Source organism: Phascolarctos cinereus, unplaced genomic scaffold (assembly GCF_003287225.1).
Source record: "Phascolarctos cinereus isolate Bilbo 61053 unplaced genomic scaffold, phaCin_HiC Scaffold_3;HRSCAF=262, whole genome shotgun sequence".
Lineage (NCBI taxonomy): Eukaryota > Metazoa > Chordata > Mammalia > Diprotodontia > Phascolarctidae > Phascolarctos > Phascolarctos cinereus.
In genome coordinates this window covers 157,220,849-157,239,466 of record NW_027555736.1, presented here as the reverse complement: position 1 = coordinate 157,239,466, position 18,618 = coordinate 157,220,849, and the positions used below count along the sequence as shown (strand labels likewise).

Genomic DNA, 18,618 nt, shown 5'->3' with positions numbered 1-18,618 from the left:
TTCTAGGTCTCCGACACCTGCTGATTCTCTGTTGAATTTAAGTTGTCAGACATCCATCTCAGGTCTTTGAGCTCATCTTTTTTGGACTCAGACCCAGAGCCAGCCAGCCAGCCTGAGGAGCCCTTAGACTTCTGTATTTTCATTGTTTTTTTCTCCCCTGCTTCAGCTGCCCTTATAGGAATTGTCTATTTTTTTTTCTGAGCTAGGGTAAAAAAAATGGCTTTCAACTCCCATTCTGCCCATGGCCCATGCAAATCCCCATGTGAGCTTCACCTGGCAAGACTTGAAGAAGCCAGGAAGGTTGGTGACATGTGTCTGGTCTTCTTGCCAGTTCCTCCCAAGAACAAAAGGAAGCAAAACATTCAGTACTCTTCTGTCCTTTATGAACTGAGAAGTTCCTTTTCAATTTCCTTTTTGAACCAAAGCTTTATTTTCTCATAGAATGCCAAGGACTTTGCATGTATATTAAAACTTATTTAGGTTTTTAGTATTTACTTTACAATTAAAAAGGCATTAATAATTTGCCTGAAAGTCCCTTTGGTATTCAGTGTTTTAGCTAGATTTACTTGGTACGGTGGACTGAGCAAGGGCCCTGGAGTCAGAGGAACTGAGTTCAAGTGTTACTTTTAATGATTGTTTGCTTGTGTGACCCTGGGCATGTAATTTAATCTCTCTTGGCCCCAGGTTCCTCAACTGGAAAATGAGAGTGTTGGATTAGATAGCTAATGAGATCTCTTCTAGTTCTTGAGCCATGATCCTATAATTATTTTTGTTCATTAAAAAAGTTCTACTTTTTCTGAGTTTTCAGGTAAAAATTAGTTTTTTAGACTTAATTCTTTAGTTTGAGTTCTAAGTAGATATGATTTTTAATTGGAACAAAAAAATCTCACAAAAAACCCCAGTAGGACTAAATGAATTAAGTACTGTTTGCATCTCTTCAACAGTTCTTCAAAAGATCCTTTGACACAGCATCTCACATGAATGTAGTTATTTGGTTCTGTAAAGTATGGTCCAGGCAACGTAAGCTCCTATAGCACTTTTCTAGAGCCAAGTTAAAATGAAAAGTCATGAACAAAATTTGGTACGTGAATTCAAGGCTCTCTGCTTCTGGTTTAGATGTTTACCTGGTTAGAAGCAGAGGAATACCTAGCTTACTAAGGACCAGTTCAAGGTCCTGTGATTCATAAAGACCACAATGACTAATAAGATATTTTGTTATGGTACATAACTTGTATATGAAAGTATTCCGTGAAATAATCTTAGATCATATTGTGCATTTTAATTTTGTAGTATTTTAACCTTTTATATCATGCAGTTAAGAGAGACTGTAACCTTTTATGCTTTATATTTTAGTGTAAAATTTAAATGTGCTAATATGCAAACTGCCAATGATGTTGCTGTCCCAGAGGACTTCAAAGACTTTTCACTTACAAACACAATTAATAAAATTGAAGGAAAATTAGAAGAAGGAGATTTTCCTGATGACATAGATGATGATATTTTTCCTGGTCTCAGTGAAGACATTGGAACAGGTAGGATTTCATTAGCTTGGTTTTTTAGGGTGTATATGTATGTATGTGTATTCATGTCACCTCTATTACGTTGAATAAATCTTTGAGGAAAATCAGTTTTCTTGAATTTTCAAAATGTGCTGTAGTTATAGATAGTACTTGACACTTAGTAGGTGCTTAGTAAGTATTTCTTGATTGATTGATGCTTCTTGTAAAGATGTTAAAGTGAAATAAAATGGTTAAAATGGTGATTTAAAGTAACCATTCAAAAAGTTTTTATCCTCTGATTTTTTTTCCTCATTGTATGTGCATTAACTATATGCTTATTCCTCATCTTATATGAAATACCTAAATAGGGACTATTGGCATATTGGATAATGTAATGATTTAAATTTCTAAAGTCGTCTTTTACTGTTTGTGTACTATCACCGTCTTAGTGAACCATTAAGAACTAATATTAACTTTAGCTAATTTAGAAATAATATCGATTACTCTGAGAGCTAGTCTGTAGTGTTTGCTTAAGGTATCTCAAATTAAAATGGCATTATGAGTTCAGGTTTCACTTTGTATTCACTTTATTTTTTAATTAGAATTTTTATAATTAGTAAGCATTTACATTTTCTTCCTCATACCTCTCCCCATAACTGGAAAAAGAAAAAGAAAAATCTTGTAACAAATATACATAATCATGCAAAACAAATCCCTATACTGACCATGTCCAAAAATGTGTCTTCCATTCTGCATATTTAGTCCATCATCTCTCTGTCAGGAGATACATAGTGTTATTGTTATGTCTTCTGGAATCATGGTCAATCATTTCATTGATCAGAGTTCTTTAAGTATAAAGTATTCTTCAGGGCGAGGTCATTTCACTCTTCATTATTTATGCTTGTTTTCTCATGTTTCTCCAGAACCAGTTTTTTTCTTCAGTTCTCACAGCCCAATAGTATTCCATTACACTCATGTACCATGATTTCTTAAGCCATTCATTAATTTATGGATACTGCCTTAGTTTCCAGTTTTTTGCCACTACCAAAAGAGCTGCTATAAATATTTTTGTTGATATTAGACTTTTATCTCTTTCTCTGATTCCCTTTGGGGTACTCGTGGAATCACAGGGTCAAAAAGTATGCACAGTTTAGTAACTTTTTGGTTATAGTTCCAAATTGCTTTTCAGAAGGACTGTTCCAATTTATAGCTGTGTCAATGTGCCCCTGTTTTCCTCTAATATTAGTCATTTTTCTCTTTTGTCAACTTTGCCAACCTGGTGGGTCTGAAGTACAACCTCAGTTTCTAATTTTTTATTTAAGGCAGTTGGGGTCAAGTGACTTGTCCAGGGTCACACAGCTACTAAGTGTCAAGTGTTTGGTCTGAGGCCGGATTTGAACTCAGATCCTCCTGATTTTAAGGCTGGTGCTCTATCCACTGCACCACCTAGCTGCCCCCTCAGTTACTAATCTTGATTTGCATTTCACTTTAGTGGTTTGGAGCATTTTTTCATATGGCTGTATCAATAGCTTGGTTTTTTTCTTAGAAAATTGCATGTTCTTTGATTATTTATTATTTGGCAAATGACTCTTGTTCTTGTGATTTTGAATCTGTTCCATAGATATCTTGGAAGTGAGGGTATCATCAGAGAAACCAGCTGCAAACATTTTCCTCCCATTTATCTGTTTCCCTTCTAATTTTGGCTACATTTTTTTTTACTGAAAAAAGTTTAAAACAGTTATATGTAATCAAAATTGTCCATTTCCTTCTCTGTGATCTTCCTTATCTCTTATATGGATGTGAATTATCCTCCTATCCATAGATCTGAAAGAAATTTCTTCTGTGTTCCTTTAACTTGTTTAGTATATGATTTTTTTTGTGTGTAGGTCACATACTTGTTTAGATCTTATCTTGGCGTATAGTGTGAGATACTGGCCTAAGCCTAATTTCTGCCAGTCTGCTGTCCAGTTTTCCCAGTAGTTTTTGTCAGATAATGAGTCCTTACCTGTGTAGCTGAGGTCTTTGAGTTCTTCTAAGTTTGCATGCTTTGGTATGTTATGTACCTAAAATATTCACTTCTAAAGGTATGTAACTTATAAACCTTAGAGGTTTGCTAAAGATGAAAAAAGTTAACATGAGGAAAGTGGGGTGTCTAGTGAGAGGAAGGATATGTGGTACCTCAATGGTTTAAAGTATTAAATACAATTATTTAAATTCACAGAGGCCCAGATCAGATTTCTAAAGGCAAAACTCCGTGTTATGCAGGAAGAACTGGATAGTCTTGTATATGATTGCAATAAAAAGGTAAACATTTTTAGACTCTTAGAATATCATCTGTAAGTAAATTATTGTGTCCATATATGTAAAAATATACTTTTCCTAAATATTTATAAAGCTTACTTTTATACATTTTCTAGCCTTTAAACTAATAATTAAATTTTGGGAGTAAGTTAGTTGTACAGTATTTCAAATTGTGAAATTTAAAATTGTATAAAAGTATGGAATATCATTCAATATATTCTGTTGTGAGATGTTTAGTGTCATCTCAGAGAAATAAAACATTTTTCTAATATGAGATCTCAAATTAGAATCTTTTAAATTAGAATTATATGGTCATTATTTGACTTGAATATTGTTTTTTAAAGATAAATATTGATAGTTTTCTGTTCTTCAGGAAACAGTTATAAACATCACACAATATTACATGATGTTCTTTTACTTAAATAGCGTACTAAATTTCTTTTGAAATCATGTATGTTCTTTTCACACAAACTAATATATAGTTATTTAACTGTAGGAGGATGAAGTAAGAAATTTAAAAGCCTCTCTTAAAGATATTAATGAAGATCGTGCTCGAATGGAGCGAACAATTAACATTCAACAATCTCAGATTGAAAAATATAAAACTCTTTCAGAGGAAGCAAACAAAAAATGTGATGGATTTCAGCAACAGCTGACTGCAGTAGAAAAGGTAATAATTTTGCATTCTTTGCCTAGAGGCAAAAATAGCCTAAAATCATTAATTATTCATACTTTTAGAGACAACGGGTTTTGTTGTACAATTATTTGTTCACTCGATATTTACTTAGGACTCTTCCTCCATAAAGTGGCAAGATAGAGGTAAAAGGTAGAAGGATGATTGTTCTGGAGTGATTAATGAGAATAGTAAGTGTTAAAAAAATTTTTTCTTTCAAAACTTTTAATATTAACATAAAAGTAATTAAAATACCAAATGAAGTATATCACAAACTTAGGGAGTCCAGCAGTTATACATACTAGCATCTAAAGTTAATAGTAAACATATCCAGATCATATTTCAATTAGGTGGCATATTATATTCTTTATACTAACTTTTAGTATGTTTATACAGTATTTATTTTCTTTAAATGTCCTAATCTTACATAATTGGCTTTTATCTTGTTAGTAAAATTTAATAAGGCAGCTCATATATCATTAAGACAGCTCAGAAAAGACTTGACAATGCAAAGAATGTTATTAAATCTCTGTTTCTCAGCCCTGGGCATTTTCACTGGCTGTGCTCCATGTCTGGAATGCTGTCTCTCATCTCTGACTCCTTGCTTCCTTTAAGTCCCATCTAAAATCCTATCTTCTATAGGAAGCCTTGTCCCAAGCCCTCCTAATTCTAGTGCCCTTCTTCGGTTAACTATTTTCTGTTTCTCCTGTATGTAGCTTGTTTGTGCATATTTGTTTGCTTGTTGTTTCCCCCGTTCGATTGTAAGCTCTTGGAGGGCATGGACTGTTTTTTGCCTCTTTTTATATCCTCAGTGCTTAGTGGTGAGAGTTCTCATATCGTTGAAATCACATCCTTCATATGTTGACATTGCATGCTTTGTTACCAAGTTTTAATTATATCTCTGCTCTTGGACTTATGTAGCCTCAATACCCATCTCTTCCTTTCTGATTCCACTACCATAAGTCTATTCTAACTTTTATTATCTCATACCTAGAAGTATGATAGCTGCCTAACTGGTCTCCCTGCCTTCACTATTTCTTTTCTAGTCATATCATTCACCACAGCCAGATTAATATTTTTAAAGCTCTGCCACTTCCAAGTTTAAAAGCCTTTAATGGTGTCTTGTTATCTATCAGATGAAAGTCTAAATGACTTGACATTCAAAGCCCACTGTAGGAAGGATCTACCTTGTTATTCTTATCTCATGTGGACAAGAGAAGTGACATTAATTAGGCAGTATAAAGAGCCCTAGATTTGGAGTCAGATCACCTGGGTTCAGATGTTGCCTTGGGCAAATCATGTAAATTTTCTGGACCTCCTTTTCATAAATTGAAGGGGTTGGACTAGGTGGGCTGAGGTCCTTCTGGCTCTTCATCTTACTGCTCCTTTTCCTTTTCCTCTGGCCAGACCAAAGCATTTGCTATTTCCAAATACTTAGCCTGCTTTCTTTTTTCCATTACCAATACCTGGAATGCTTCCTCCCCTAAAATTAATGCCACCTCCTCCCTGTAGCTTTCTCTGATTCTCCTCATATAGAAGTGATCCTTTAGTACCTCTCATGCACTTAACACAATCTACTTTCTATTGTATTTGTGTCAATGTTTTATCTCTTCTGGTAGATTGCAAGTTGCCTGTTGGCAGTGGCTGTGTTTTATTTATTTTTGTGTCCCCTTTCCCCCTAAAAGTCCTACTCTAATGCCTCATAATAGTATAAAGGTGATCCTAGGTTCTCAGATTCTTTGCTAATAGAGTGAAGGCTCTAGCAAGATCTTATCAAATTGGAAAATGAAGTGAGGTAATGGAATGTCTGCCTTTTGCTTGATAACCAGTTTACCTAAGTTTACCTAACGTTGATCACAACATTATTGATCAAGAGCTGGAAGGGCCTACCTGGTGCAAAATTCTCATTTTACAGACAGGGAAACTGAAGCCCAGGGAGTTTAAGTAGGTTAAAGCCCAAGACCACACAGGTGATCAGTATGGTCAGAGATTGAATTTGAATCCAGGGTCTTTGACTCTGGCATCAAGGCTCTTTCCAACACACCATGCTGCCACCTGGGTTTAGGAGGGTTAGTCACTAGGTAATAATTTTTTTTTGCCACAAGAATTCATGAAGACTTCTGGTTAAGATGTAGAGAGAGTAAAACTGGTAAGATCATGTATGCTTGTGAAGTATTAAAGTTTGTCTACCTTAGTGGGTAGTGCCTAATTCATATCATAGGCCTTGCAGATGCATTTGAAAGAATGAAAAATGTATAAACTCTTTTAGATAAGTTATTTATTCCCTGATTATTTATGAAATTAGAACATGAGCCAGTATCTTCAAACTGAACTATATATTTCTAGAGATCCACTTATAATTATACTCATTGCATTAAATCTCTAATTACCCATTTCTCATCTCAAAAACTTCAGATAAAAATTATTTTATCCATTGGTAGTATGAAATAAGCATACTTTTAACCAAGCTGTAGTATCCTTTAAGATCTATTTCAAGGCCTTTAGATTCCAAATGGGAATTTTCTGGCAGTTAGAATGGCAGTGCTTTCTCATAGCAGAAATTTTGATCCATTTACAATTAGTGGGATAAAAAATGTAAAGTACTTTGCCAACCTTAAAGTACTATGTAAATGCTAGCTATTATAATTTTTTTAGAAATAGCTAAATGGTACTGTGGATAGAGTGGTGAACCTGGGATCAGGAAGACCTGGGTTCAAATTGCACCCCGTCTCTTACTGGTTGTGTGGTAGTGGACAAGCCACTTAAACTCTGTCTTTCTTAATTTCCTCATCTGTAAAGTGGGGAATAATAATAGTAGCTACCTCCCAGGGATGTTATGAGGATAAAACTAGATATTTATAAAGTATTTTGCAAATCTTAAAGCACTGTATAAAAGCTATTATTATTATTAGTGAGGCAGCATGACAGTGGATAAGAGAACTAACCTTAGTCAGAAATAACTGGATTTAAGTCCATCCTCTGAAACATACTGACCCCGAGTTACTGGGCAAGTCGCTTGATCTCTTAGCACCCCTTATAACTCAGACTATAACTTGTACAGCTGGTGCTGATCTTCACTGGTATAGGGAACTTCCTCAACAGAAATTCCCTATATCATTGAAATCATAGGTCTGGTACCAAAAAATGGTGACTGATTAAACATTTTTTTTTGTTTGTTGTAGTGTGATCACAGCAGGTCTTTAATCTAACAATTCTTTCAAAATTCTGTCCTTTTTTATTGGAATGCCTGGCTCAGAAGTGTCAGACATGAAGTCTGTGGAATATATGCAACATGGGGATACTCCTGAGTGCAGCCTGAACCAGATTAAAATTTAATTGGAAAATATTTAACAAAATTTTTAAAATACAGTGAAATATAGATAGTGTTAATATGTGATTTTCTAAGTCAATATGTGCCTGCAGGTATTTTTAAGTACGGTATATTGGCCCCAGTTTTTGCTTGAGCTTGACACCACTGCCCTGGCCCATTGCAGTTTTCAAATCCTCTGGCCGTTGATACAATCATCATGTAGTCTTTGCAGTCCCATGTTCACAATATAGGTCCAAACCTAAGTGAGAAATAAAAATTAATTTCCTTTTTTAACATTTCCTTCCCCCTTTTATCGATCTGAAGTATGATACTGAGCTATCAGTGCCTCATAGAACTTCTGGGGAAGCATGTGTTTAGACTCCCAACCCTGGAGGAAATACGGACCTTCTAAATCAAGCACTCAAGGTACTTTCATAATGCCCGTGAACAAAGCGTAACAAGTCACTCACTGTTACATCGGTCTTGCAGAGTTATGTGCTGCTCCTTTATTGCTGCTCCTCTTTCTTTTTCTAGTTGCTGCAAATACCTTGAGGATGGAAGAGAATGCTCTTTTGTATAAAGAGCACAGGCAAAAAGAGCAGCTCTAAAAGTTTTGGGAGTATTAGAACTCTGTCATTTCAAATCTCTTTTGAGTGTCGTGGAAAGAGTTGTAACTTGAAAGATTAAGCAAGATGTTCACCTTCTACTTTGGATGTGACCTATTTGACTATAGGAAAGTCACTTAATCTAAGCCTCAGTTTCCACATCTGTAAGATGGGATAATGATATTTCTAGCACCTACCTAGTAGGGCTGTTATGAGGGTCAAATTAAATAATACATGTAAGACAGTTTGCAAAACTTACAGTGCTGCTGAAATGTTAACACTGATAATTATGAAATCATGGATCTTTTGAAGTAAGGTTTAAGTGAGGGTTATAAAGTCATTAGCAAGATGTCAGAGCAAAGAAAAAGAGCTTATGTATTACTGTAAAAAGGAGATGAAATGAGACAGAAGGAACTGTGGACTTTATAGCCAGTAGGGAATAGTTGTCTTTTTAGTTTGAACAGTCAAATAAATTAGGTTTGTGCTTAGTGTAGCTACCACCCACAAAGCTGTGAAGGAGGCTGGTGATAGCAGATGGTATACATACACAGTTTGATTTGTTTGGGACCACATACAGAACAGCATGTGTTTTTTTCTTTTAATTACTCAGAACCAGAAAGATTAGTTTTCAAATAAAACAGTAATACAGCCAAGAGAAAATTTATACTGAAGAGTACAAGCCAGCTTTTGATTACTTACCCTTGTAGAATGTACCTCGTTAGCTTAGAGCTCACAGTGATAAGGTATGGTGGACCTCAGGGGAAGAAAACATAGTTAATCAGGGGAGGAACATGGTAAGGGGTATGTGTGTGTGTGTATATGTGTCTGTATCTGTGTGTGTGTGTGTGTGTGTGTGTGTATGGGGGTGGGCCCTGGGCAGCAGCATTAGTGAGAAGGTCCCTGAGAAGGGGTAGTGGTCTTGATTGGTCCAGTATTAACACAGGGAAACCACTTGGAATGCAGCCATAAGAGAAAGTAAATGGCCCTAATTGTGGGCACCCCCGAGGCCATGTCTTCATCTCTTTGCTCTTTTCTCTGCACTTTCTCCCTTGGAGATGTTGCTCACTCCTCTGGCTTCACTTACTGCTTCTCTGAAGATGGGAAGTAGCAAAGCGTAGTTGTAGACTTGGAGTCAAGAAGACTTGGGTTCAAATCCCACCTCAGATACTCTTATTCTCCTGAGCAAGTCCCTTAACCTCTTCGAACCTCTGATTCCTCATTTGCAAAATGGGTATATAAATATATATGTGTACATATATAATCATAATATTTTCATCATGTATATATAATATTATGAACCTTGAAACATTATAAAAGATGAACTGAGCTATTATATTATTATGACTCTCAAGTCCCTAATACTTTTTTAAGTTTTAATCCTGCCTTTTCAGCTGCTTCTGGAAATTTCCCCTAGATATATCCTACTAATTCATCAAAAACATGTTCAACATGGCTAATGTGAAAATAGGTTTAATATGAATGTATATGTATAATCTATATCAGATTGTATGCCGACTTGGAGTGGGGGGAGGGCAGAGAAGGGGAGAAAACTTAGAACTCAAAATCTTATGGAAGTGAATATTGAAAACTAAGAATAAATAAATAAATAAATAAGTTTTTTAAAAAGAGAAGACATTAGTAGCTCTGAAGCATTGTATGTATGAGTTACCCTTCTTTGGCCACATACATTTCTCATATGTACGTTCCTCCAAGTGTCCAACCTAACCAGTTATGTCCCCTGTGTGTGTGTGTGCCTCTCCATGTGTTTCATCTCTATGTGCCCACTATTTTTCTTGTGTATATTTTAGGGAGATGATAGCCCATGTTTACAGGTGAATGTTTTGTTGCTATTTTTCTTATTTTCCATGCCATTCCACCAAACATAAAACAAAAAAAACCGTGTTCAGAGCTGAACCCACTATCGTCTGTCTTCTCCTAAGTTTTTGTTCATGGCACTGCTGTTCTCACAGTGACCCGAGCTCAAAACCTTAGGCTCATCTTTAATTCTGCCTTCTCTCTTCCCCGGTATATTTAGTTAGTTGACAATCTTTATTCATTTCTTCTCTGAAATACCTCACATCTGTCTCCTTCTCCATGCTCACGCTGTCACCTCTTGCTTGTACTTAGTAGTCTCTTTCTCCCTCTGCAGTTCATCCTTTACACTGCTATCAAAATCAGCTTTCGGAAGTGTAATTCTGATTACGTTATTTGCTTAATCAAAAATCTTCTATGTATTTCTGTTACCAAATGAAACACAAAGATATTCAGGGCCTTCTACACTTTGCTTCTAACCTGCTTTTCTCATGATATTCCTTTTCATACAGTCTTATCTCCTAGCCATCCTGAATTATTTGCTGTTCTCCAGTCTCATCCTTCCTTCTCCAGCCTCTAGGCCAGGGGTGGGGTACCCGGGGTCTCAAGGCCACATGTGGCCCTCTAGATCCTCAAGTGCGACCCCTGGACTGAATCCATTTGTTCTGTGGGCCACATTTGAGAACCTAGAGGGCTGAATGTGGCCTCGAGGCCCCAGGTTCCCCACCCCTGCTCAAGGCATTTATTCGTGTCATTTCTGGAAATGTCTCTCCTAGCATCTCCACTTATTGAAATGCTTTATTCATTCTACCCTTTCCCCCATGTGGAAGTGATCCCTTTCTCATAAGGTATCTCATACTACTACTGCCCCCCCATAATATTGTTATTCTTTTCCCTACTTTTTCCATTTCAGCATAGCTCAGACAATTTTGATGTACATTGACATTTGTTATAGTATAAAGGAATTTGGAGGTACAATCATGTAGACCTTGGAGGAATATAATAAGTAGAGTGTCCAGTATCTCACTCTCCAAATAGCATAGGATCTCTTTATGTAATTCTCTCTCATAGTGACCTTATCAGCTCCCATGGGGTCAGTTATCTTTACAAATGACTCACGATCTGTATATCTAATTCTGGTTTCTCTGCTGAGCTCCAATTCCTCATTACCAGCTGCTTATTGTGCGTTGCAAACAAGATATCCTGCAGGCATTTAAAAGTCAACATTTCTGAAACTGAACTTATTTAATGTCCCTTGAAACCAAATCCTCTTCTGAATGTCCCTGTTTCTGTCTAGGGTACCACCATCCTCTCAGTTACCCAGGTTTAAAACCTCAGGATCACCCTTGACTCCTCACTCTTCTACTCAATATATCTACTCATTTGCCGAGTCTTTTCAGTTCTTCTTCGGCAGCATCACTAACATCTATCCCCTTCTCTTTCTACTCACACAGTCACCACCTTAGGTCAGACCCTCATCACCTCTCATAACTGGACTATTTCAATAGTCTCCTGATTGGTCTCTCTGCTTTTACCATCTTCACTCTCTGATCCATTCTCCATACAGCTGCCAAAATGATATTTGTATGGTACCTTTCTGACCGTGTCACTCTCCTGCTAACTAAACTCCTTTGGCTCCCTATCACAAATACAGACCTCTCTAGCTGACATTTAAATGCCTTCACAGCCATGCTGCAGCCTACCTTTCCAGGTTTCTTTACATTACTTCCTGTCGTGCACCCTGCAGTCCAGTCAGATTGGCTTTCTTGCAGTTCCTCAAACCTGGCATTCCATCTCCCACCTCCCTTTGTTGATACAAGCTGTCCCCACATGCTGGAAATTCATTCATTCCCTTCCCTCTTCTGCTTCTTAGAATCCCTGACTTCTCCTCAAAGCTAAGCTCAAGCTCCTCCTCCTGTGTGAGAACTTTCCTGGTCCTCTGGCTGCCAGTGCTTCCTCACTGAAATAACCTTGTCCTTAATATGCACCCACATATATACGTATGTATATGTGAATACATATGCACATATATTGTATTTATTTGTATATATATATATATATATATATATGCAGGTTGTCTTGATGAAATAGAATATAAGCTCCTTGAGGGCAAGTACTCTAAATTTTTTGTATCCTCAGAACGTACAAAGTTGACTAGCACATTGGAAGTGCTTGGTAAATGTTTACTGATTGAATAACAAGTTTGGGTGAATTGTAATAGGATGAACTTCTATGATATGTTATTGTAATGGAATATTATTGTGTTATAAAAAATAAGCAGGATGATTTCAGAAAAACTTGGAAAGACTACATGAACTGATGCAAAGTGAAGGGAGTAGAACCAGGAGAACACTGTACCCAGTAACAGCAACATTGTACGATGATCAGTTCTGAATGACTCAGCTATTCTCGGCAAGACAAGGCTCAAGACAATTCCAAAGGACTCATGATGAAAAAATGCTATCCTCTTCCAGAGAAGGAACTGATGGCATCTGAATACAAACCAAAGCATGCTGTTGTTCCCTTTCTCCCTCCTTCACTTCTCTCCTCCCTTCTTTCTTGTTTTCTTCCACAAAATGACTAATATGGGAGTGCTTTACTTCATTGCACATGTATAATCTAGATAGATTGCGCATTGTCTCAGGGAGGGGGTAGAAAGGGGGAGAGGGATAGAATTTGGAACTGAAGACTTAAAAAACCTGAATGTTAAAAATTGTTTTTACATGTAATTGGGGGAAAATAAAATATTATTTAAAAAACAGGATGAACTCCAGTAGGGATATATTTAAAGGGATAAAAATCAACTTCACAAGTATAGGCTAGGGGAAGCATAGTTAAACAAGTTTATTAAAGATCTGGGGGTTCTGTAAGCCCAATATGAATCTGCAGCATCAAGAGGGGTATAATTTTGAGGAACAGGCTGGTCATATGGTCCCTTTGTACTCTGAATTGGGGAGACCCCATTGGGAGTATTGTGTTTAGTTCTGGGTGCCATATTTTAAGGAGGGCATTGGTGAAGTGGAGAGCACCTAAAGTCCAGCATCCACGATAGTGAAGGGCCTTGAGCCCACTGTATATGACAGTTAGTTTGAAGAGTCTGGGGATATTTATCTTGGAGAAAAGAAGGCTCAAGGGGAATGTGTATTTGAAGGGCTGACATGTGGAAGAAGATTAGGTCTAGAGGACATAACTTATGAACAAAAGGGAAATTTAGCCTTGATACCTATGGTTGGAGCTATCCAAAAGTGAAATGGACTGACTCTAGAGGCGATGGCCTCTCTGTCTTTGGAGGCCTTCAGCAAAGACTACATGACCACTTGTCGGTGTGTTATAATAGATGGTCATTGAGGTTCCTCCCAACTCTAAAAATTTATGACTATATGATTATTGATAGCTATTACGATTTAGTCCAAGCCCTCAATTTGCACGTGAGGAAACTGAAGCCAGACACTTGAAGTGCCTTAAAATTTGAACTCAGTGGGGCAGCTAGGTAGCACAGTGGATAGAGCACTGGCTCTGAAGTCAGGAAGACCTGAGTTCAAATCCAGCCTTGGACCAAATACTTGACACTTACTAGCTGTGTGACCCTGGGCAAGTCACTTAACCCCAGTTGCCTTAAAAAAAATGTGAACTCAGGTCATTTGTGTCCATGTCAAATGTTCTTTCTGTTACACTATAGTTTATAGTAACCATTCCAGTTTTGAGTGTTCTAAGGTCCATAGAACTACTGGAAAAACGCTTTGGTTCTGTGACCCCTCTGTAACATCCATGTTACTTTAGAACCAGAAGAACAATATGCATGACTTTAGGTAATATAAATGAAAAGATAATTAAGGAAAGCTATATACTCCAGGTAGTTGAAAAGCCAGGAGTGGCTCTACAGAAAAGATTGTTAAAAATCTTTCCTTCCACTAAGCAGAAAGGTGGAGAAACACATAGGCAGAAAGTTGCATTCATGAGCAAACTTTGTCATTTTATCAGTTGCTTTTTATTTTTCTTTATTACGAGAAGAAGGTCCAATTCTACAAGCAACTCACTGTTATCTGAATTACTTAACCTTTACATCTCCTACCAGTAACAAAGATGTCTCATTCTTTTTTTTTTACAGTAAATAAAACTTCATTTATTTTCTCTATCCTAGATTGATATTGCCAACAGTCACAGATCAGCATATGATACAATTATGTATTAACTATTTCTAGCTTACAGTATTTTTTTCCTGGAAAATAGAAGTGCAAAATCAAAGCAAACAAATGAGATACTGCCATTTGGATTCATCAGAAGCAAAAGCTTAAAGTACTAGTCTTTAGCAAAAAATTAACAAATCAAATCTGGATAATATAGTCAAATTCCTCTAATCAGGATCTATCAAAAAAATCTATCAAATCTCATCAAATTCCACCTTAAAATATATTACACAAGTCATTTAACCTAAAGCAGAATCCCCTAAATAAAACAAAATCACCCTAAAATAAATAAATTTAAGAGGCACACCGTCAAGAAGTAAGTGTCGTCCTAACCTTTTTTTTCTTTCTCTGTGTCCTTTAGTGCCTGACTAAAGTACAGGAGAATGAGACCCATCTAGTTGCATGCCATATTACCACTTTCCTTGCGCCATAATAGCTTGAGTGGAAATATTTAGTCAACACCAATACTAAGCAGCCAGTTATGAATTTCAAGTTCAGGCACAATGTTTGGGAAATTGCCATGTAGGTTGGTGTTTTCCATTTAGAATTGGGATTTCCCCACTGTGTTAATGGAGAAAACACTTTATTTCCTGGAATCTTTGCAAATAACATACTTCCCACAATGCCTCTTGCCTCTGTGGTTTTCTGGGGATGTTTTGTGTGTGTTTTATTCTGAAATTTTTGTTTCTAATTTGTAGTTTTAGTAACTTCCTCAGAGGACTGCAAAACCAGCTGCTTTTAGAAGTCACAGATGACAATGTATAACATTGTATAAATATTAAAAAGTATTTATATACTAAAAGACAAGTCGTCTCAACAAAATGTTATGGAAAGGCTATTTTATTGTCATATATTCACATATCTTAGTATATATTTCCTTAACCATGTTCATATACCAATTTTCTTTATTCCTTTGTTACCTGGGACCTTTGTATACAAAGCCATCTACTTTTTTCCTAAGGTAAAGGATGAAAAAAGATGGACAAGAAAAGAGAATGGTAAAAAATAAAATGAGTTAAATGATCAAAAGAGCATGTTATATGTTGTGTTTGTTATTAACATTCTATCCTGTTATTGGTTTGTCCTGCAGGAATTAGATGACAGAAAGAGACTACAAAAACAGGCTTCATCTAGTCAGAGTGCAATAGAAGTTCGCTTGAATAGAGCTCTTGAAGATGTAGAAAAGTATAAACTGGAGTTAAGCAAATTAAAGCAGAGTAACAAGGTACAGTCAACATGTCATAGTTTTGATGATAATCACCTTCATTAGCATCGTTATCTTTTATGCAGAATAGATAGGCAACACATATTCTTAGAAATTTTAAATGTAAAGAAAAACGCTCTGTGTTTCACGTAACAAACGTATCCATTGTTTAAAAAGCAATAATTTAACTACAACTGAAATGAGAAATAACACAAGGTCAGTGAAGACATGTGATGTAAGCATAAGCTGTGTTAGGGCATGTTACTAATAACGTGCGAGAAGTGGCAAAGGATCCATCTGAAGGCAGTTTGTAAACAGAAAATTTGGTGTCCTGGTCACATAGCAAGAGAGACAGCAGACAGATAACAACCTAAATAACTTGCTAGTCATTAAGAGGTACTGAGGAAAAGAGCAAAGACTTGGGCGTGTTAAATGGCTGCCATACAGAAGATTTATGGGAAAACCTGGCTAAGAATTACACATGCAAAACAGTAATCTGCATTGGTGAGGAAGTATCCACATTGATGCAATCCATGTATATTTCAAAACATCAGAGAAAAACTAGAATTACATATCTTGAATTGTATCATAGTGTGGTGGCTGCCCAGTAGTTCAGTGGGTTGTCTCCCCTAAATAGAGACCTATATCTCCATGTCCAGCTGGAGAGAAAACTCCGGAGCCTGCTACATGTCTGTCCTCCCATTTAATATTTTTACCAGTGGCATAAATGATGGAACCTAGAATATTTTGATTATATTTGTAGTTGACAGAGAATTGGGTATAATTACTAACATCTTGGAAACTAGAACTAAAATTCAGAGTGACCTTGATAAATGGCCCAACATTATGTTCCTGAGATATGTTTAATATTCTAGGAGCAAATATATACTTAATTATGAAAAAGTAGATCTTTGTAAATAGCAGAACTCCACGATGACATTTTACATGTTGTCTTTTCTCAGGCTTTTCTCATTCTCAAAAGCCTTATTTGATCAATAGCTTAGGCCATACCTACATCTATATTTGGGTACCAAAACCAATTGGGCTTCTTAACTGTCAGATACCATTGAACGCTTTAAGGATCTGTTATTTTGTCAGTGTGTATGCTCTTACAAAAGCAGGTTGTAATCCCTTTGTTTCTTAGTAGATGAGTCTGTAGAGCAGTTATGGCTAATTAATGGGAAATAATAGGTAGGAAACCTTAGGAAAAAAGGACTTGAGAGTCATGGTGGACCAGCAACAAGCCAATTTAAGCCGATAATAAAATGCTGGTTTTAAAACCCAGTATGGTCATTAGGCTCTATTTAGGAAAATGGAGTATCTGTAGGTAAGGAATTAATTCCTGTGGTATGGAATCTAATTAGTATGACATTAGGGGATTTTATTCAGCATTCAAAATTCATTCAAGCATTTATTAAGTGTCTGCTATATGCCAGGCATTATGCTAGGCAGTGAGAATACAAAGATGAAAATGAAATAGACCCTGCCCTCAAAGAGCTTACATTTTACTTTGGGGTAAACGACACGTAGACATGAAAAGTAAATTAAAAAATAAATATAAGGTCAGTACGGTATTGTTTTGTATACTCTAAGCCTCTCATCTTGAAGGTGCTCATGATGAAAATGAGCAAGATAACTGCATTCTATAAATCAAAATCTGTGGAATAACTTAGAAGCAGAGAAATTCAACCAGAAAATGAGATTCATCTCACTGTATCTACATATATTTTGATGCTTACTTGTTGACTTCAGTGTGAAAGGAAGGATAATGAAAAAAATATATTGGAAAATATAATCTGGGATTAAGGAATGAAAGAGGCCAAGCATTTGTAGAATACTTGGAAGTGTCACTCAGCTAAGAAGAAAGCTTTCTTCAAGAAGAGAGTCAAAAGATGTTGGATGTAGCAGGCACCAAACAGAATTACAAAAAATGTAATTGACAATATCTTCACAAAGAGGAAATACAACTCCTGTTGTATAATAGATCCAATCAGTAGAATAAAAGGCAGCTTTGAAAGTCCTCTTCCAAATGGATGTTGCCTGTGTGTTAAGATCATATGAGGTTCCTTGACAAGTACAACAACCAAGGTAATTTTGTTCAACAAGGCTCCTGATTATCATTCTCAAATGAGGCATAAAAGAGTGTGACATATGCTCACCAAGGGTGTTTGCCATTGTTGTGGAAATGTCTTACCCAAAGTTCTAATAGAAGAAGGATTTACTATAAGTGGTGAAGCCCTCCAGTTGGTCTTGTTTGTAAGTGACAGTATACCAATTGTATCCGCCCCAGAGCACTATAGGGCTTTCTCAGTGAAAGCCAAAACTACCCGAAAGAGATCAATTTAACAATCCACACAGGAAAAAACAGGTAGATGATATTTTTTGTGGTGTGGAGTAAAGAGCTTCAAGAATTGGATACAGATGAGCTGGGTTCAAGCCCTGGCTCTGCCAGTTACAACCTGTGTGACTTTGGACAAGTCATTTCACTTGTGACCTTATTTGTAAAATGAGGGGGTTGGATTAGATGGCCTCTAAGTCCCTTCCAGCTCTGGATGTCGTCCTATGAATGCCTGCTGTCCAGATAATGAAATGTAGTTAGGTGACCAACCCACTGATATATTTAGAAAAGTATATATGTGTGTGTTGGGCAGGTTCTAAAGATGAATAAGGAACCAGAATTGGATAGGAGCAGGAGAGCAGGCTGGATTCCATTTGGGAAATTGTGTAGTGCTTTCAGTGATCCCAAACTATTGTTCCCTGTCACCAAAGCGTGCTACCATAGTGAGTAATTTTATGAAAATATTACTCTAGCCTTTTTGCTAATATTTCATTTACTGTTTCAAAAAATTCCATACTATTTGATACTATTAATTATTTTTATTTTTTTATAATACTATTCATTATTGATATTGATCTGTAGTTTTCTTTCTCTGCTCTCTCTCCCCAAATTGGGTGTGAGAACCATATTTATTGCAGAGAAGGTATTTCATATGGTGCCTTTTTTCTTTATTACTCTGAAGTTTGTAG

At 36.4% G+C, this 18,618-nt stretch overlaps 1 protein-coding gene across 1 annotated transcript in view; it reads left to right on the top strand.

Annotated features, from left to right (window-relative positions):
- TEX9 (testis expressed 9) overlaps positions 1–18,618 on the top strand; it is a 50,152-nt gene that overhangs the window by 24,111 nt on the left and 7,423 nt on the right. The window contains exons 7-10 of the mRNA XM_020981459.2: positions 1,354–1,532; positions 3,721–3,803; positions 4,297–4,470; positions 15,478–15,612. Of these exons, the coding sequence (XP_020837118.1) occupies positions 1,354–1,532; positions 3,721–3,803; positions 4,297–4,470; positions 15,478–15,612 (571 nt within the window). The remainder of the gene's footprint in view (positions 1–1,353; positions 1,533–3,720; positions 3,804–4,296; positions 4,471–15,477; positions 15,613–18,618) is intronic.